General features: G+C 37.9%; 1 protein-coding gene across 5 annotated transcripts in view; it reads right to left on the bottom strand.

Moving 5' to 3' along the window:
* The window catches only part of LPGAT1 (lysophosphatidylglycerol acyltransferase 1), a 74,167-nt gene that overhangs the window by 39,228 nt on the left and 13,080 nt on the right, over positions 1-21,859 (bottom strand). For 4 of the 5 annotated variants that reach the window (XM_042976564.1, XM_042976567.1, XM_007096161.3 and 1 more), the window contains one exon: positions 2,233-2,351. In XM_042976564.1, the coding sequence (XP_042832498.1) occupies positions 2,233-2,351 (119 nt within the window). Of the gene's footprint in view, positions 1-2,232; positions 2,352-10,876; positions 11,890-21,859 lie in introns of those variants that run through there. The other variant, XM_042976568.1, reaches the window with a different exon arrangement.

Here is a 21,859-nt window from a genome sequence, read left to right as displayed (position 1 = left end):
CATATCAATTATTCTTTATCCGGAAGCACAGATTTTCTACATATCAAAAGATCTAGAGAGGCTTACATGAAGGACTCTGTTCTTTATATCCTTCTGAAATTATAGTCAAGTCAATGGTTCTCCCTTTTAGAAATTTCTAAGGCCAATTTTGGCTGTCACATTGACTAGCACATGCTACCGGCACTTAGTGGGTAGTAGCCAGGTATGGAAAACATCCAGCAATAGCCAGGACAGTTCAGAACACAACACAACAGTCCGACCAAAATGCCAACAGGACGCCCGCTGAGTAACACTAACGGGTGTTACAAGAAGATTCCTGAATTCTAAAAGCTGTTTACACTCACATCACAATTAAACTAATATTTTTTAAAACTGGGCCACAATTTAGCATTAGCCTTCTTTCTTTGAATATACCCATGGAATATTCAATAAGTCAAGCAAACATTCTTACTGGTAAATGAAAATTAATATTGTCTTATACTTGATAGGCGCAGGAGGGAGAGATTATAATGCTTCCAGCTTTATATTTCTCTATTACCCTTTATGAAAGAAGATAAAAAAAAATTCCTCAAGATTGTACTAATATCTACTCACTAATATCAGATCATAATCTGGACAGAAAAATGAACCTAAGACAAACTAACAGAAATCTTTTTATAAAAGGAAACAAACAAACTAAATTTTCTTTTGTTCACACAATTGGTGAATTTCAGGTTATCTAATATTCTAGTTAATACAGTTATCATCCATGCCAAACTGGGGTTAGAGCACTAAAGTTAGGCGTATTTATACTGACCACACTGTAATCATTCTTTGAAATTCAAAAACCAATCAAGGACACTGTAAGCCTTCAGAATAATCACTGTGAGTGTAATGATCCTATCAATAAGATTAAAAATGTCTGTTAATTGGGGATTCTCTTTCATACAAGACCAAATAATCTAGTTTTTACAAAATTTTAATATCACAAGTAATAAATATTATTATAAATGCAAATATATTTATACAGCAACATTCTTTTAACAGTTCAAGAAAGGATTGAATTTATTCCACATTCCAGTGAGATTATGTTTCTGCTTTTCAGATAAACAAGAAAAGATTCGGCAGTCATCAAACATATTTTCCTTTACTCTCACCTCATTTTATGACCCCTCCCTGACCTACTGAGTCAAAATCTCTAGGACCTAAACACACCAGGCTTAGTCTTGCCTTGGTGTTCTGGCCAAGAGTATTTCACTAAGGAAGAAGGCCCCTGCTTCACCACTCTAACTAGGCCACGCTTATGTCCTTGCCCCTCTACAAAGTCTTCTATGCCTATCATGGGGAGCACCCTCTCCACTGAATACTCTTCACTTTGCTACACTTTCCTCTGTTGGACTGTTCACTCCTTTATGAGGATAGTGTCTTACAGGATGGTGTTCTATCCTTGCAGTCACTGATAATGAACATGAAGCACTTAATAAAGTTCTTTGATTTGCTTCTTTACTATTAGGATGAATATTAACTCCATTAATTTATACACTTTCCATTTATTTGGTTTTCTAGTAACACAACCTCTTCAACTTCTAAGGTGATAATTCTTTTAATGCTAAAGACTGAATTTATTTTAAACCCACCCAGTTGATGGATATATTTTATCTTGACTTATTAATATAAGTCATGTAAACTGTAAAACAGTTCACACAGCCTAGTAACACTTAATAAAATGGGTGTAGTATCTTTCTGTTCAATTTCCTTTGTAAAGGAAATCCAAAATATTTACCTTTTTTCCTTCTGGCTAAAGATCCCCAAGATCATTTAATTCACGGACCTCTCTCTTAAACACTACTGCTTTTTGTGTATTTCTCAAACCAGTGATCCACCACTTCACCTCAAGACAGTCCCCGATTTGAACCATATTAACTCTGCTTTTACCTCAATTATTTTTAAAAAAACCCAGCTCATTCACATTATTTTCCAGCTACTTTTTTGAAAGTCTCCAAATTCCTGTCCTGGAGTTAGAATAATATTTTGAATTATAGATTAGAATTCTTTTTTTTTTTTTTAGATTAGAATTCTAATTATAGTCAGAATTACTTAGAATTGTATATATTTTTCTTTTTAAAATTTTCTCAATTTTCAGAAAAAGTATACATATTAAAGTTTATGTTCCAAACCCTAGTAAGATACTTGAATTGATTCTTTGTTAACCTCCCCCTTCTCCCGTCCACCTCTGTGTTCAGGATGGCTTACCAGTCCTTTGTCTTGGAGGCACATCATCAGAGTGCATACATCTCCTGTTGCCTGATGATTCACCAACATTACTGCTTCATCTTTGGAAACCGCTTTAATATCATCCCCCCATTCCATCACTGTAAGAATAAAAAAGCTGTCACTTTAAAGGTTTTACATTACTAAAAACCTTATATTAGAACAACTGGTGTACATCAATGATGACACATCACCTCGCTAAAACTTCTTAAAGTCTGAACTAAGTTTATTTCCTATAAATATCAGGATGTTGATATATTGATGTAACATTTTATAGAGCACCAAAATACCCATTAAGATGTAAAATGGTCATCCTTTGATATATAAGTTCTACTTCTTAGAATTTATCCTGCAGAAACATTTGTCCAAATAGGTAAAGATACATGCATAAGGGATACTTATTGGAACTCCAATGTTTACCAACAGGGGAACGGATAACAAAATTATGATATAATAGAAGAGTATATGTCCACTTAAAGAGCAGAATGTATCTCTATGCACTAACCCAGAAAGGACCTGTTATCAAGTAAAGCAAATCACAAAACAGTATATATAGCATGATTCCACCTTTTTAAAGAAGGAATAAAATTTAAATATTATTTTATATGTTAAAAAAAGTCTGAGGGAATGAATTCCAAACCACTGATGGTGATCATGATTGGGAGAAGGTCTCCAGAACCCTTCAAATATACTGCATAATAAAGTGTATTTCTACTTTATAATAAAATGTGAAAACATCACAAATATATGCAAATAGTTTCATTTGAATATAAGAAAACTAATGTTTAAAATCTCCAGATGAAAAGTCATTGTACTAAAACCTGTACATACACTCTGAGGAAAACAGTGGTATCTCCATGCAGGAAACTGCTTTAATATGCCTCATTTTACAGTAAATTTACTTCAGAGAAATAATATAATTGAGCATCAGTTTCACACATCAGGATTCTACGAGACAAAGCTTCTAGGGCTCCTCAAATGTCTGACATGAATTACGAGAGGCTGGTTACACATTAGTACTCACTAACCTCACACACTGCTAAAAGTAAAGAACTCAAGCCACCCGTGTGTAATAATTCTGGATGAACTGGGCTTGAGGAGATGTGGAGCCCACTGGCTCTGCCTCCCCCAGCCTTCTTCCTTCTCCAGTCACCCTTCATTGTCACCCCAACATAGTGGAGCTCCTCGTAAGAGTTCGTCTGAGGGGCACATGGGTGGCTTGGTTGGCAAAGGGGCCAACTCTTGATTTTGGCTCAGATCCTAGGATCGTGGGATCGAGGCCTGCATCGACAGCACAGCACACAGCCTGCTTGGGATTCTCTTTCTCTCTCTCTCTCTGTCTCTTGTCTCTCTGCCCCTCCGCCACTCATTCTGTCTCTCATACAAAATAAAAAAATTTTTAAAAAAGAATGCATTTCAGAAAAGCGGTCTGTTGATTTTCCTTTCTGTTAAAACCCATCTATTCATTGATTTTAAAGACCTTCGAATTTTGTATTAAGGAAATTTTCAGCCGAGCTAAACACAGAGTATTAAGCTGTAGGACCTCCTTGCAAAGTGAGGTATTCTAATCATTCTATCAGATTCAAATCTATTTTATTACCAACACTCAAATAGCCTATATACTATGTGGGAAAATTTTTTATTTAAAAATTTTTAAGTGAATGCAGGATAAAACTACACTAAAGTACATCAAATAATTCTTAAAGAATAGAGACAGAATACTGGGAGAGAGCCCAGCCCCTTGAAAAATGCAGTAGCACCAACTTTCTTACCGAGCGGCCTTTCCTTTCCCAAGTTCCCAAGTCAGCTCAGCTGACACGCTAACTACTGAAACACATTTAAACAGCTGCTCTATCGTACATTGCTGTGGGGAGTCTGAATTGGTACAACAGTTTGGGAAGTCAATTTGGCAATATATATCAAAACTGAGAAATGCAAAAATCTTTTTACCCAGAAATTCTACTTCTAGGAATTCATCTTGCAGATATACTTATTTATGTGCAGAATGACACATATGCAAAGCTAGTTACTGCAGCCTTGTTTGTAAGAGCAAAGAGGATAACGATTCAAAAGAGAGACTAACTCAAATTCATAGAAATTGAAAAAAATGATGGTTTCCAGGAGGGGGAAATGGAATGGTGTTGTTCAATAGTAGAGTTTCAGTTTTGCAAGATAAAAAAGTTCTGGAGATTGACTACACAATAATGTGAGTATACTTAACAATGCCAAAGTATATACTTAAAAATGGTTAAGATGGTAAATTTCATGTTCTGTATCTTTCACAATTAAAATTAAAAAGGGAGCGTAAATTATTATATATCTATGCAAAGGAATATTATGAATCACAGCATCTGTATACCAATATGAAATGATATACTAAAAGTAATAACAACGAAATTCAGACCAGTGTGTCAAGGATGCCACCAGTTGGGTTTTTTTGTTTTTTTTTTTTTAATTTTTTTTTTAACGTTTTTATTTATTTTTGAGACAGAGAGAGACAGAGCATGAACAGGGGAGGGGCAGAGAGAGAGGGAGACACAGAATCGGAAGCAGGCTCCAGGCTCTGAGCCATCAACCCAGAGCCTGACGCGGGGCTCGAACTCACGGACCGCGAGATCGTGACCTGAGCTGAAATCGGACGCTTAACCGACTGAGCCACCCAGGCGCCCCACCAGTTGGGTTTTAAAAAGGAAAATTCATTCTATCATGCCTTTGCTGACAACCCTTCAACATAGAGACAGACAGACAGACAGACAGGCGCGCGCGCACACACACACACACACACACACACACACACACTCCATTCTTTCATTAATGCATTATTCATTCAATAAATCAGCACCAGGAGCTGTTAGATGTCGTGGATATAAAATAAAAAGAATAAAAGTATTATTCTTTTTTTAAATTTTCTAAAATGTTTTTTAATTTATTTTTGAGATAGAGACAGAGAAAGAGACAGAGAGAGAGAGACCATGAGCAGGGGAGGGGCAGAGAGAGAGGGAGACACAGAATCTGAAGCAGGCTTTAGGCTCTGAGCTGTCAGCACAGAGCCTGATGCAGGGCTCGAACTCCTGGACTGTGAGATCATGACCCTCTGAGCTGACAAATTCATGTACTGTGAGATCATGACCTCCTGAGCTGAAGTCAGATGCCTCACTGACTGAGCTGCCCAGGCACCCCAAAATTATTATTCTAATAGTAGTTAAAGAGTTCAAAAAAAAAGTCTAGCTTGGTTCTATAAATATTGAGCTATTAAGAGGTAATGTGGAAAGTGTTCTGGCTCCACATCTATATAAACAGAGGTTTCATAACAAAATATTCCTTTAATGTAATTTCTATCACATGAAGGGAAAATGCTAGATACCTAGGCCTGAGCCTACACAATGGGAAAGCATGTAAGTGAATATAATTGCAAATAAAAAATTTTTACGTAAAATGTATCTTACCTGTTTGCTTTGTATAAGGCAGATAAATCTAGTGTGTTGGCTTATCTCAAAATTTAAATTGAATTTAGAACCCTTTGAACTGGGTTGAATAGCGTCCCCTCCCTCCCAGTTTATATACATCCTATATCTGTAAATGGGCCCTCAACCTAAATCCAGTATGACGGGTGTCCTTTAAGAAGAAGGAAATGTGGACAGAGATATACACAGGGAGAATGCCACGTGACAACAGAGGTTGAGACTGGAGTGACAGATCTACAACATAAGGACTGAGGACAACTACTAGAAGCAGCAAGAAGCAAGGAAGGATCCTCACCTAGAGCCTTCAGAGAGAGCACAACCATGCCGACATCTTGATTTTAGAACTTCAAACCAACAAGAACCATGAGAGAATCAATTTCTTTTGTTTGAAGCCATCCAGCTTGTACTACTTTGTTATATGATAGCAGCCCCTTGAAACTAATATACCTCAGCCGCCTCAGCTCTCCCCATCCCTTTTCTCTCTTTTCCATTCTATTCCCCCCAAGTTATAGCTTTTTTTTTTCTTATCATATATAGGGAAAAAATGGCGCTGTACTTTAAACATCTAGAACATTTCAACAGACATCTAATGTTATGCATCTTATGTTATGCATTATAAATGGCTCTCAATGTTAGTTTCTACAATCCTTTCAGGGTATAATCATTAAGAGTTAATCTAATATATGTTTTATCTTACAGCCACAACTTGGCCAAAATTTCTTTTCAAACTAAATGTCAACTTATTAAGACCCACATGGGATATTAAATCAAATAAGTAAAGGTAGCTCAAACAACTTTTTTATTAAAAAATGATCCTGATATAGTAACAAAGTCATCCTGAATTTTATAAAATCTAAATTTCATTCAATAAATTTAATTTCTAGGGCACCTGGGTGACTCAGTTGGTTGAGGGTCCCACTCTTTTTCTTTTAATGTTTACTTATTTTGAGAGAGAGAGAGAGAGAGAGAGAGAGAGAGAGCGCGCGTGAGTGGGGGAGGGACAGAGAGAGAGGGAGACACAGAATCCACAACAAGCTCCAGGCTCTGAGCTGTCAGCACAGAGCCCGATTTGGGCACTAACTGTGAGATCATGACCTGAGCTGAAGTCGGATGCCCAACTGACTGAGACACCCAGGTGCCCCTACCGTCCTACTCTTGATTTTAGTTTGGGTCATGATCCCAGGGTCGTGGGATTGAGTCCTGCATTGGGTTCTGTGATAAGTGTGGGGCCTGCTTAAGATTCTCTCTCACCCCCGCCCACTCACGCTCTCTCTCTTTCTCTAAAATAAAAAACTCCAAAAAACCCAAACATATTTAATTTCCAATATTTATGGTATTCTTTTACCATACTTTTACCATACCACTATATACTTCAAAGATCACTGTTAGAAAGTCATGTGACTAACAAAATCAAAGTAAAAATGTTTGTAGAGACAAATAATTTATTATATATGAAGTAGCTATGTTCCTCAGTTCAAACCTTGCTATACCAGAAAAAGTAAGTATAATAATGGAGTCAATATCTTAACCAAGGAATAGAATTATGTGCATGTTAAAGAATAGAAGCTATGGATGCCTGCCAGTTCTTACACTGTACTTGACTGAAAGAACAAAAATATTTTAACACACTGTTCTATGAAATGTATTCTCAAAAAAGAACTGGGTCAGGTCCACTATTTCCAAAGGGAATGAAGGACAACTGAATAAAATCTGGAAGAAACTTCTCTAGTTGTAACTGAATTTTTAAAATTCTTGTTAAAAATGAAAGTCAAAGATCATCACCTACCGCCCACCACATACACACACTTGCTCTCTCTCTCTCTTTCTCTTTCTAACTTAACAATAAACCTCCCCTAAAAAGTTATAGACTAGTATTGATCAGGATAGTTCACATCTCAAAAAGAAAATAGAAACAATAAGAATCCACCACAAATTCCTTAAAAACAGTGATCCTAAAGCCATTATACTGACTCACAAAACAGAATCAATTTGAGGAAGGAAGGTTACTTAACATTTAAAAAAAACCTCACAGACTATAAACTACAAAAGGTAAATTTTACTGTAATTTATTTACTGCAAATTATACTGCGATAAGCCAGGCTAAAAAACACATGCACAAATTTAGAAGACATGACTTTTTAATATGTTCTTTGAGTCAGTCAGTGAATAAACTCATACAGAAATCGAAAATCTTTTTTGGATATAAATAAGTCCTAAGTGGATAACAGAGTACCAAAGAATCAAAAGAGCAGAAACCGATGAAATCAATAAAATAGAAAACAAAAAAAATAGAGAAAATCAATAAAATCAAATGGAGCTCTTTAAGAAAGTAAACGCAGTTTTATAAACCTCTAGCAAAACTAACCAAAAACTCCCCAAATTATCAACGTCAGGAATGATAGACAGGTCATCATTACACATACCACAAAGACTTTAAAAAATTAAGGGTATATTATGAGCAACTTTGCAAACACAAATTTGACATTTTTGAGTGAAATGAGCCAATTCCTTGAAAACCACAAACTGACAAATTCATTGAAGATTAAGTAAATAATCTGAAAGTCTATCTCTATGAAAGAAATTGATTTACACAGGCAAGAACCTTCCAAAAAATAATTCTTCTGGCTCAAATGGTTATCACTGGCATATTCTACTAAACATTTAAGAACACCAATTCTAAAAAATCTCTTCCAGAAAACAGAACACATTCAAGTTTATTTTATGAGACCACCATTACCCTGATACCAAAACCAGAAAAACACAAGACTATAGACTAATATACATTAAAATCCTCAACAAATATTAGTAAGTGGAATCCAACAGTATACACCACAACCAAGTAAGATTTATCACAGGAATGCAAGATTGGTTCAGTATCAGAAATCAATGAATGCAATCCACCAGGTTAACAGTCTAAATAAGAAAAACCTTATTGCTGATCATATTGCTCTGGTCTGAATGGTCTGAATGGTTGTGTCTCCCTAAAATTCTTTTGTTGAAATCCTAACCCCCAAAGGTGATGCTAATAGTGGGGTCTTTGGGAGGTAATTAGGTCACAAGGGTGTGGCCTTCATGAATAGGATTAGTGTCCTTATAAAAGAGATCCCACAGAGTTCTCCAGCCCATTCCACCATGTGAGGGCACAGTGAGAAGGGCACAGAGAGAGCTCTCACCAGAAAATGATGGCACCTTGATCCTGGACTTGCCACTCTCTAGAACCGTGAGCAATAAATGTCTGTTGTTTATAAACCACCCAGACTATGATATTTTGTATAGCAGCCTGAATGGACTAAGACACATATGAATTGATGCACAAAAAGCATTTAACAAATTTCACTATCCATTCATAATAAAAATGCTTAGTAAATTAAGAATAGAAAGGAATTTCCTCAATGTAATAAAGTGTTTCTACCCAAAACCCAAGGCTAACATAATATTTAGTAGTAATTATATGCTAATGTTTTATCCATAAGATTCAGAGCGGGGCAAGGATATCAAACTCCTTTTTCTTACTTCACAGTATTCCAGAAGGCCTAGCCAATTCAATAATGCAAGAAAAAAAAAGTCCTACAGGTTGGAAAGGGAGATAAAACTGTTCATATTCACAATGGCATGACTCTATGTAGAATATCCCAACTAATCTAAAAAAAGCTTTCATTATTAATTAGAGTTTAATAAAGTTGCACGATGGGGCTCCTGAGTGGCTCAGTTGATTAAGTGATCTTGGCTCAGGTCATAGTTTGTGAGATCAATCCCCATATTGGGCTCCACACTGACAACATGGAACAGGTATGGGATTCTCTCCTTCTCTGCCCCTACCCCACTTGTGCTCTCTCTCAATCTCTCTCAAAATAAATAAACTTAAAAAAAATAAAGTTCCAGGATACAAAGTCAACACACAAAATATCAATCTTTTTTATACTTGAAATGAACAAGAGGAAATAAAAAAATATTTAAATCCCATTTATAATAGTGCAAAAATATACTTAGATATAAATTAAAACATATAAATGGATATATATGCTAAAAACTATAAAACATTGATGAAAGAAATCAAAGAAGACCAAAATGAAATGAATATCACGTTTGTGGACTGAAAGATTCAACACAGTAAAAAGCCAATTCTCCCACAAATTAATCTACAAATATAATGTAATTCTAATCAAAGTCCCAGTAAGAATTTTTTCAGATACAATTAGATTTACTGATTTATAAATTTTATTATAAAGAAAGGCCAACAAACTAGAATAGCCAAAATAAATTTGAAAAAGAAGAATAAACTTGGAGGAATCATACTACCCAATTTTAAAACTCACTATTAAGCTGCAGTAATCAAGATGGTGTGGTACTGGTGAAGGGACAGACACATAGATCAACAGAACAGAAAAGAGAATCTAGAAATAGAACACACAAATATGGCTAAGTGATTTCTGACAATGGTGTAATGTCGATCCCATGGAGAAACAAATAGTCTTATCAACAAACAAAGTTACAAAAGTATGAAACCTCAACCCATACCTTATACAACAAATAATTCAAAACAGATCAGAGAGCTAAATGTAAAACTCAGAACTACAAAACCTCTAGAAGAACACTTAGGAGAACATCCATCATCCGGGTCTAGGCAAAGTGTTCTTGGACATAACATGAAAAGCACAATTCATAAAAGAAAAAAACCAGTAAATTGGACTTCATCAAAACTTAAACCTTTTGCTAGGCAAAAGATACTGGTAAGGGGATGAAAAGACGGGGAGAAAATATAGACAATCACATAGCCAACAAAGGATTGGTATCTTTGTATCCAGAATATATAAAGAACTTTGAAAACTCAACAGTAAGATAACAAACCACCCAATTAAAAACTAGGCAAAAAAGTCAGACGCTTCACCAAACAGGATATAAGATTGGCAAACAACCATATGAAAAGATGTTTAACACCATTAATCATTAGGGAAATACAAATTAAAACCATGATGAGCAACCTTAAACATTGATTAGAATGACCACAATTAAAAACACTGTTAATACTGAGTTTTGGCAAGGATAAAACAAACAAACAAACAAACCCTGGAACTTATAGATACCGCTGTTGGGAATACAGAATGGTATAGCCATTCTGGAAACAGTTTGGCAGTTTCTCATAAAGTTGAAAAGACACTTACCACATGACCCAGGAATATGGGTATTTACCCCAGAGCGGGGGCCAGCAAACTTCTTCTGTAAAGGGCCAGCCATTAAGTGTTTTAAGCTTTGTAGGCCACATAGGGTCTCTGTTTTATATTCTTCTTTTGTTGTTGGTTTTTACAAACCTTCACAAATGTAAAAGCCATTCTTAGCTCATAGGGCCATGTAAAAATAAGCAACAGGAAATTTTGGCACATGGGGCATAGTTTGTTTACTCCTACCCTAGAGAAAGGCAACTTATGTAATACAGAAACTTGAACATGAACATTAATACTGCCATTTTTCATAATCGTTAAAAACTGGAAACAGCCCAAATGTCCTTGATAGCTGAATGGATATAAGCTGTGGTACATCCATTCAATGGAATATTACTCAGCAACAAACAAGAACATTCTAATGATACATGCAACAATTTGGATGGCTTTCACAAGGATGCTGAGAGAAGAGGCCCATCTCAAAATGTTCCATTTATATGACACTCTCAAAAAGACAAAATTAGAGTGAAGGAGAACATATCTGAGTTTGTTGGGGGTCTAGAGGTAGGGGGAGACTGTGATTACCAAGGATAGTGATTACTGCAGCATGGCAAACTTACGAATGACTTTTGTTCTGTTTTTTTCTCCTTTATTTTTTATATTGTTCTGTTTCTCCAAATTTTCAGCATTTGACTTATTACTTTTGTAATTAAGAGAGTTCCCCTGCTCCCCAAGAACAAAGTAATAATGAAAGTTTTTACTAATACATTGCACTCTTATTTGTTTCTTTAATGTTCATTATGTCACATACACTAACAACCTCTCCCCCAAAGCAGCCTGGTCCAAATTTATTTTGTTAAATCACTGAGAGTCAAAGTAGCAAGACTTACATCTTAAGTTTTTTTTTTTTTCTAGTATGTTCTAATAAAAGTATTTCACTCTATGCAGAATCCTCAGTTTGCTCAGTTTTGTTTTCTCAACCTTTTATAGTTTTTGACATTTTTAAGATTTTATTTATTTTTGAGAGAGAGAGAGAGAGAGAGAGAGAGAGAGAGGAAGAGAAAGGGAGGGGAAGAGAGAGGGAGAGAGAGAATCCCAAGATGGCTCCATGTTGTCAGCACAGAGCCCCATGTGGGTCTCTAACTCATGAACTGTGAGACCACAACCTGAGGTGGAATCAAGAGTTGGACGCTTAACTGAATGAGCCACCCAGGCGCCCCTATTTTCTCAACCTTTTAAATAGCGTCTTTCATTTACCTATAGTAAATACAATTAACACTATACTAAATCAGAGATCAGAACTTAAATCAAAGTTAGTTTAATTTGATTCCTCTGGGACAGTTTAAGCAACAGAATTCAGTAATATCTGCCTCAGATTCCTGAAATGAGTAATTAGAAGAAGGGAAATTCTAACTTCTAAAGATTACACCAAATTGCCAGGAAATAAGTGTGCAGTATAGGTACTTTTTTGCTTTGCTACTAGAGCTTTAAATAGTTTTAGAATCAGACCATTAAAAATGGTGGGGGTCTTAGGGGCACTGGGTGGCTCAGTTGGTTAAGTGTTCAACTTCAGCTTCGGATCTGTGTCTCCCTCTCTCTCTGCCCCTCCTCCGCTCATGTTCTTTCCCTCTCTCTCAAAAACAAATAAACATTAAATTTTTTTTTTTCAAAAATGGTAGGGGGTTGATTTTAGAAAGCTTAGAACTAGGAAGGAATTTAGAGATAGCTGGACCCAAATCTCTCCCCTCACAGGTATTTTAAATCGAGTACAAGAAACAGAACTCTTAGGCTGCTTCTTGCCTGACCAAATTAGTTGCAAAGAAAAACATACAGATGGTAAGTATAATTAATTTACATCACCTCCTGCTCACTATCCCCCAAAGCACTGTTTCCTGTATTCATTCATTCAACTAGTTTTATTCTTTTCATAGAGAAATAGGGTTTTACCACTGTGGGAGACATAAAGGTAAACTGGGGTTCCATCATGAAGAAATTAACTCATGAATACAGTGGGAGGAATCATACTACCCAACTATCTGAGCTTAGCAAAAATAAAAGAGAGAGAGAGAGAGAGAGAGAGAAGAAGTACAAGGTGAGGGAAAAGAGAAGTGAGAAAGACCGAAACAGAGAACATACTAAATGGTATAGGCAATTCTGCCTGCCTTTCCAGTCCACAGAAGTAAGCCCTTGTGTAAGCTTGCGACCAGAGCCATGAATCTGCTATTCCTGGTCATTTCACCTCTCATGTGCCCTCGTGTCATACCATCATCCCACTCACCAGCATCTCAATAAGCTGTATTTTAGTTTTTTAAAAGATACATTTTCTTCAATATAAAACATAAGCAAACTTTCCAATTGATGTAACATGATTCCTGCCCTCAAGAAGTTTGCTCACTTATTGAGAATAAAAGACACACTGGGGAATAATGCATTATCTATGAAAATATGTACCACAGGTGGCAGGAGGAGGAGAAATCACTGTGAGCTAACACACAAAGGGAAGAGATACCAAAGACACATGGGAACACAACCTAGGTAGACACCTTCTGGGATAGATAGCTGGTACTTTAAAGAATGAAAAATAAGGTTATATCTGTAAATCTGAGGTCAGATAACAGATGCACTTTTTAAAAAAAAAATTTTTAATGTTAATTTTTATTATTTTTGAGAGAGAGATAGAGACAGAGACAGAGCACGAGGTGGGGAGGAACAGAGAGAGAGGGAGACACAGAATTCAAAGCAGGCTCCAGGCTCTGAGCTGTCAGCACAAAGCCCGACATGGGGGTCGAGCCTAGGAACCTCACAATCATGACTTGAGCCGAAGACAGAGGAAGTCAGACGTTTAACTGACTGAGCCACCCTGGTGCCCCTAAGCAATGGGACTGTGTTAAAATAGACAGCACATGCCCCACTCCCATCTCTGGGAATGTGAACCCAGATTACCATATTCTACAACTTTTTAAGTATAATTGGAAATTTGAGAGTTTTTGTGAAAGGTGAAGAAAGAGGACCTTAACACTAAAGGAAGTTTCCTGAGCAAGCAAGAAGGAATGGAATCCAAACAAAGGGACGGGCTCTTGATAGAAAAAGGACATTCTGCACTGTAACTGGAAGAATAAAAGAAAGGCTCACCAAAAGATAAGGCTGAGCAGCAGGCCTGAGCCAGGTTATTAAAGCACCAAGTTTTTGAACATTATCTTATAAACCACAGAAAGCCAGCAGGGAAAAGAAACTGGCCATATGTGGGATGGAGGAAAGGAACGAAGGTGTTTGTTAAATGGGGGTATTTTTTAGGACGGAATGTCTGTAGTATCTTTATATCTTGGAAGACAAGGGCAAAGATAGAAGGAGCCTATAATTAGTGAGAAGTAAGAGAGACGGGATTTTAGCTTTGGATAAGAAACTATCTCCGGATGAATGAAGGTGTCAAGAAATTGGGGGGGGGGGCGGGTAGAGAAAAGGGAAGAGTCTCCAGAGCATAGTCCCAGGCCACCACCCAAACCCATGGCAAAGAGGCAATGAGAGGAGTTAAAAACTAACCTAGGAGAGAGAACTGCTCAGAAACTCATCACACATGTAGATATCCTAAGTGCAGCTGAACTAGACAAAAGTGGGGATTCCCCTAAAAATGAAAGAGAAGAAAGCAAATGTAAGCACTCACACCAGCCAAGCACCCAAGAGGTCTTAAGCAAACAAATTCAGCCTTGGAACTAATGTAGCCTCTGGTTGGAGGCTTGACCATATTCCCAAACTTTGAAATCTAGGATAGTAAAAGAAGAAACTACTAAAAGTATAATCAAATGAGAAACTAATTAATTATACTGCATATTAGTAAGATTTTCTGATTTTGAGGAACTTTCATTCATAGTCTGTCAGTTGTTAGAGCAGCCCCATAAGGCACACAAGCCAGGTATCGGTCTTACTTAAAGCTAGGGATCAGAGAAGATATTGTACAAGGTAATACGATAAGTAAGCACTGTAAACCTGACTGAAATCCAGGTCTGCTGGTTCCTGACACCAAAGCATAGATAGCCCCTGTCTACGCAGATTACTAAGCATTCAACTAAAAGGGAGGTATGCTATGTTTTCATGGTATAGTGAAAGCAGCATGGGCAGAAGACCTTCATTCACAGACCAGCTCTGTCCCTTGCTAGCTCCGTCACCCACAATGAACGAGTTACTTAACTTCCACCAGTCTTTATTTCCTCACTTATTTAGTAGGACTGATATGACCTCCCTCTGAGGATGGGTTTCAGTATTTAATTAAGCCACGTGAGAGCACTTGCTAGAAGGCCTGGCACATCGTACTCCAGGTAAGTTTCTCTTCTCACTGGAGGCATAATCAGTTACATATGGTTTGCACAGAAGTTAGCCTCCTTGATACAGAATTCAGTAGAAAGGCTCGGGAAAAACTTGGCTTTTCTTTTAAAATAGTAAGTCTTATCAGAAGATAAAGAGTTCCTAAAGGAAGCAGAGAAACCAGCTCAAAAAGCAAACCCTAAAGAATCTAAGGTCATGAGAAGAAAACAACACCATTTCAAGATTCAGTGGTAATAGCATGCTGAATATAAGAACATGATATAAGAGGAGAGGGGCGCCTGGGTGGCTCAGTTGGTTAAGTGTCTGACTCTTGATTTTGGCTCAGGTCATGATCTCACAGTTTGTGAGTTCAAGCCCCACGTTGGGCTCCACACTGGCAGCGTGGAGCCTGCTTGGGCTTCTCCCGCTCTTCTCCTCTGTCTCTGCCCCTCCTCTACTCATGCTATCTCTGTATCTCAAAATAAATAAATAAACTTAAATTAAAAAAAAATAATATGACATAAGAGGAGAGAATAGGGACTAATAACTAGAATACACTGTAGGTGTAAGGTGCTTCTCACTGAGCAAAGAGTTTAAACCTGGAGTCCATGGAGTCCATACATGGACCTCAGAGTCGTGAACCCTTTGAAACTGTAAAACTGTGAGCATGTGCAAAGGTGCTATGGTAAATCCAAAAATGCCCACCCTCCACCCCACAAGACATCCACATCAAATCCCTGGAACCTGTGAATAAAGGATCTTGAGAGGAACTTATTCTGGGTTATCCAGATGGCCCTAAATCAATGATAAGTGTCCTTATTACAGACACACACAGAACACAGAAGAGGCAGCAATGTGACCCCAGAGGCAGAGGCTGGAGTGATGCAGCCATAAGTCCAGAAATGCCTACAGCTACCAGAAGCTGGAAGAGGCAAGGAATGTCACCTGGAGTCTCTGCCCTGTTGGCACCTTGACGTGAACTTCTGGTCTCCAGAAATATGCATGAATAAATTTCTGTTGTTTTACACGCTTCTGGAGTAACCTGCCATGGCAGTCATAGGAAATTAACACAGGTGCACTGTTCTAGGGGGTGGGCCCATAACTTTTATCAGACTCTAAAAGCAATCCTTATGAATCCCAATAGGTAAAACAACTACTACTGTAGAGGACAGAGCAAAACTGTCTATAAACAGATGAACTGGAAATTTTTTAAAAACCTACAAAACAAGTCACTACTTGGATATGGTTCCATAGTTGGTACATGTTGAAGTAAGAAAATAAGAAGCTGTCCTCTGGCATCTAATCCAATATCCATTTCATTAGCTCTTCGAGTTTAACCCTACAAAATGCATGAAAGAACAGTGACTCCCAAACAACTAAACAGCTTATTAAAAATACAGGTTCCCAGGTTCCATCTCAATGTACTGAATCAGAATCTCCAGGATGGAGGAAAACACACATACATAAAGCTCCTCTGATAATTCAGATGTGCAGACAAATTTGGGAACTACTGCTATAGGGCAGGGGTCAGTAAACCTTTTCTGTAAAGGGTCAGATAGTAAAGATTTTAGGCTATTAAGGCCAAGAGGCAATATTGAGTATATTACATAGGTATTTCCATAACAAATTTGTTTGCCAACATATTTCTACAAATTTTTGGTGGACAAAGTTAAAAATATGAAATTGAACACAACTTTTGCAATACAAGTCTACAACAAATAAGAACCACGGAATTCTCTCTTGGGAGGAGGTAACATTTCACTTAATTGGGGTTCAAAGTGTTTCCTATCAGACTGACTGCAAATGGTGGTGTGTAAAAACCAGGATCTGGAGATTTACAAAAGGAACAAGTCATGGGCTGGATTTGGCCCAAGAGCTGCAGCCTGGCCCAAGAAAGGTAAAAGGAAGAAGAACTACAACCCCTGCCCTTAAGAAACTGACAAATTAAAGAGACAGAACAGCAAAAGAAAAGCAACAGTGAAAAACCTGAAGCGGAATTCGGCATGTTTTATTTGTGGGGCAGTATATCCTAACTGTTGCAAACACAAACGGTCTTTATTAATGTCAGAAAATATGGCAGGTATCTATACAGTAGTTCTTCTACCACTGAGTGAAAATCTCCATAACAAAAAGCAACAACAAAAATGTCTATGATGCTTTTAAGGGATTTATTAATTAAAACAGCAGCTACATGTTTGGAAAATATTAACACATATGTACAAGACACATCATTTATTTGTCCACAGACAGCGCTTAACACGCGTATGGATTCTTGACCCTGAGAGAACTCTGAAGCAGTGCAGCCCAACAGGGAGGAACACAATTACAGAGTAGATGGCAAAGTGGTTCAGAAAGGAAGTTAACAGTGGAGGCTATGGTGGGTGGAGGAGGGGGACGGTAGAGGAGGGGGACGGTAGCCGGCGCGCCAAGGGCACAAGGGGTGCAAGAGCGCCTGGTGTGGGGATCCCAAACAGACCAGGTCCGTTAACTGGCAGTGACAAAACACAAAGGCAGAGAGACGAGTGGTGGTGAAGCAAGAAAGGAATTTATATCAGGGAGGCCAACACCAGGAAAACAGCGGACGGTCTCAAAGACTGTCTCCAAAATGTCGAAAATACTTCCAGGATTACGTAAGGCAAATGTGGGGCAAAGAAGGGTAGGTACGTGCAGGTAGGCAGTGAAGGTTAAATTGATCATCCTCTTGGGGTCAATCGTGGATGGGGGTCTTGCTGGCTCAGGGCAGTCCTTGTTGCTTGAGGGCGTAATTTCGGTCCCCCTCGGGGGATGCTTTGCCCTCAGGGTCTTCTGCCTGAGCCAAGAGATAAGCTAGAAAGAAAAACCCAACTAAAAAGTTTGAGGTCAAAAGGGAGGAAGCCAAAGTCCTCTTTCGGGATGTCAGGGGTTTACATAAGTAGGTAGAAATTTTCAAGAAAACTGAAGAACAGATTTGAGGGTGTTCAAACACACACACATACAACCACAGACCCAAAATGATTGTCACTTAGACCTAGTTCTCAAACTGGTGCCTAATATGTAATCTAACTGCAGTTCCAACCTCCCCCAGAAATGTAGTCTTAACCTGGTCAGCCAGGAATTTTTCAGTCTGCACCAATGAGCCTGTCACGCACTCTGGGTTCTCTCTATCCCCTAAGGAAAGATGAGGTAATGTGCATAAGACACCTTGCCTTAAAAAAAAAAAAAAATAAAAAGACAGCTTGCTAGGAACTTTCTTGCCCCACCCCTCCCCCCCAACTACAAAATCGTCCCATTTTTGTACAAATCCTGGGAACACCTCCCTACCTGCCAGATGGGCTGCTGCTGACTCACAAATTATTTAATAAGGCCAATTAGATCTCCAAATTTACTTGAACTTTGTTATTTAACAGGGGAGAGGAAGAACATCAATGAGAGAATGAAGAAGGGTTGAGGGACAGCAGCCTGAGTAATAAGAGCTCAGAACGGACCAAATTATGGAGACGCCGCATCACCATCTGTCTCTGCCACCAGAGCCAACGGTTAAGTGCTTTCCATGAATTGTATTGAACCCTGATAAGTATGCCCTCATTCAATCTCCTCTAAGAATAGTTTCCTAAACATCTGAGTTGTGTAAGTAAATGACCATGGTTTCATCATGAACTACTCTAAGTGGTTCAAAATCTAGACTTTTCCATCTTAAAAAATAAAAAAAAAAATTGAAAAGCCTTCTCTTGACCCAATTTCTCTCCTGCAACTATTGCCCTCTATTCTTTGACAGCCAGACTTTTGGTAAGTCACACGTTCATGTTTCCATTAGACCTCCTCCCATTCGTCATCACCTCCAATGCACTACAATCTAGTTTCCACTCCTACCACCTCGAAGAAGCTGCTCCTGCCAAATGCAGTAAAAGAATAAATCAGCTCTGATCTTACAAAACAGACTGTCAGCAGCATTCACCCAGCCCTTCCCTTGAAACGCTGCTGACTTCTGCCACCACATTCCTAGGGCAGGCACACCTTTGGCTTCTCTAGCCTTTCCTTTTGAGGCTCAAGCATCCCGCTCTCCCCAACCTCCAAAATGTCAGCATTTCCTCAGTCTGGTTCTGGGCCTCTCATCACTCAGTACTTACAGGTACTTACAATCTCTCTAGGTGACCTCCTTCAGCCTCTGGCTTTAAATACTATTGCTAATTTCCCAATTCTTCCTTCTAGCTCAGGTTTCTCCTGTGTGTTTTGGACTGTATATCCATTTACATTGCAGAGCTCCACTAAGGTGCTTCTCATCCTACCCCATGCCAAATTTTTATCTTTCCTCTCAACGTTGCCTCTTCTGAGATTCCGCATCTACCCAGCAGCTCACACTGGAAACCCTGTCATCCCTGTCACCTGCCCTTCTACTACATCCTCTATGTCCTATCGCTCAGAAACTCCTGACCATCTTCCTCCTATAAAACTCTCCAATTGGTTCACTTCTTTCCATCTCTACTGCCATCACCTAGACCAGGCTACTGTCACCTCACCCGGATAAAGTGAGAATCTTCCCAAGGGCATCCCCTGCACACCCTCACTTTCTCTAATCCATTTCCACAAAGCAGGCAGAGTGCAGAATTACAAATGTGAGTCTGATTCCGTCATTCCCTTACTTAAAGTCCTTGAATAGCTTCCTCTTAGGATAAATTTCAAAATCCACAACACGCGCTACACGACCTCAGTGGACTTGGCTTCCTCAGCTTCCCTTCATTCCCCAACCCTGCTCCTCTCTGCCTCATTCACTCCATGCTGCAGCCAACCTGGCCCTCCTTACTCCCACAGCCCCTCCACTTGTTCTCTGCAGCCCTTTTCACAGTTGTGATCACATGGTTACCATGTGACTCCTGTTGTCTCCCACAGAAAAAGTCAACTGCAGAAGAACAGGGGCAGTGCTGTTTTATTTGCCACCGTTCCCCCACCACCAGCACAGTGCCTGCAGAGGAGGCAGTCAGAACACTGTTAAACATAAATTGCTTTGAAGATTTCATAACTTATAAACATCAACACTAGTTAATATTTCAGTTGGACTATGGCTTAAATTACTAATGATAAATTATTTTTATTTCTTGATTAGAGAACTTTATTGAGCTATACTATTAACTACACTTGAGTGTTGTCAAATGTATTTCTCAAACTATCCCATGTTAGCTTTTATTCATTTAGACATGCTTTTCCCCAGAGATTAACACAGCTGTTTTCCTAGACATTAATATAATAATATTATTATTACTGTTATCATTTATAGAATAACAAATACCATGCTATTCACGTTACACTTAAGCTTCATATGAGATAAATATAATCTCCATTTTTACAGGTGGTAAAACTAAGGCTCAGATAAGTAAGTAGCTTGAAATTACACAACTAGCAAGTGGTGGTGGCAGGAACTAAATTCCTACTAACTCAAAAGTCAAGGACTTTTTCTAATATATCATGCTATCTCTAACATCACACTTACTTAGCAATATCTATTATTTGTTAAAAATACATCTGTATAAAAGTATCTGAGGCTTAAAATTTCTTTAAATGATTCAGTTTTAAAATCACTGCCCTGGGGGGATGGGTAAAATAGATAAAGTGGACCAAGAGTATACTTATCATGATGAGTATTGAGTAATGTATAGAATTTGTTGAATCATTGTATTGTACACCTGAAACTAATACAACACTGTATATTAAGTATACTTCAATTAAAAAAAGTAAAATAAAAATAAAATGACTGCCCAACTCAGTCTCTCATATACAAAAAGCAATTTTATTCCACTCATAAAAAACAGCCTGCAATTCTTATTGAAAATGACACCGTTGTTCTTTATCTATGTAATCCATACTTTATTCTACAAAATAAATTTAGCTTCTAGTTAATTTTCTTCTCTGCAAGGAACTAACTTAACTTTAAAAAATGGAACCATCACCTTAAGGGAAAATGCGCATACTGATCTCTGTTTTTCAGAAAACTTTGCACCTGGTACATTTTGGACACACAGTTCATAGCAAACTCAAGTATTCCCAAAGGCATCTATAAAAAATAAAAACTATGTCCAAAATCCTTTTGGTTGGAATTAATCTAGATCATACTCTCTAGCACAGTATCTTACAAATTAATAACTTTACTAACTGGCAGCAGGCAGTCAATAAATATTTGATTGATCAATCACACAAGATACAACTGAAGTTCTGTTTTCTTGAGAGAGCAAACTGGAAATAGTTATTCCCTATAACCATATTTCTAAGACAACTACTAGTAAAACACATAACTAGGAAGCATCTCCTCAATAAAGAGGTAGGAAGGGGTCACTTAATAACCCAAATCTGAATACTAATTCATACTGATTCCAATCAATTCCAGTTGATTTTCAACAAGGGTGCCAAGATCGTTCAATGTGAAAGGAACAGTGTACTCAACAAACACTAGGACAACCGGATATCCACAAACAAAAAATGAAGTTTGGACCCTTATCTTACATCATATAGGAAAATTAACTCAAAATAGATCAAAGACCTAAATATAAAAGCTAAACTCAAAAGGTAGTCTAAGTGTAAATCTTCATGACCTTGAATTGGGCAATGGTTTCTTAGATACGACACCAAAAGTATAATCAACCAATGAAAAAACAGATGGTGTAGTATACAGAATATAGAAAGAAACTTAACAATAAGTTTCAATAAAAAGACAGTAAG

Source organism: Panthera tigris, chromosome F3, assembly GCF_018350195.1.
Source record: "Panthera tigris isolate Pti1 chromosome F3, P.tigris_Pti1_mat1.1, whole genome shotgun sequence".
Classification (NCBI taxonomy): Eukaryota; Metazoa; Chordata; class Mammalia; order Carnivora; family Felidae; genus Panthera; species Panthera tigris.
This window is presented reverse-complemented; position numbering and strand designations above follow the sequence as displayed.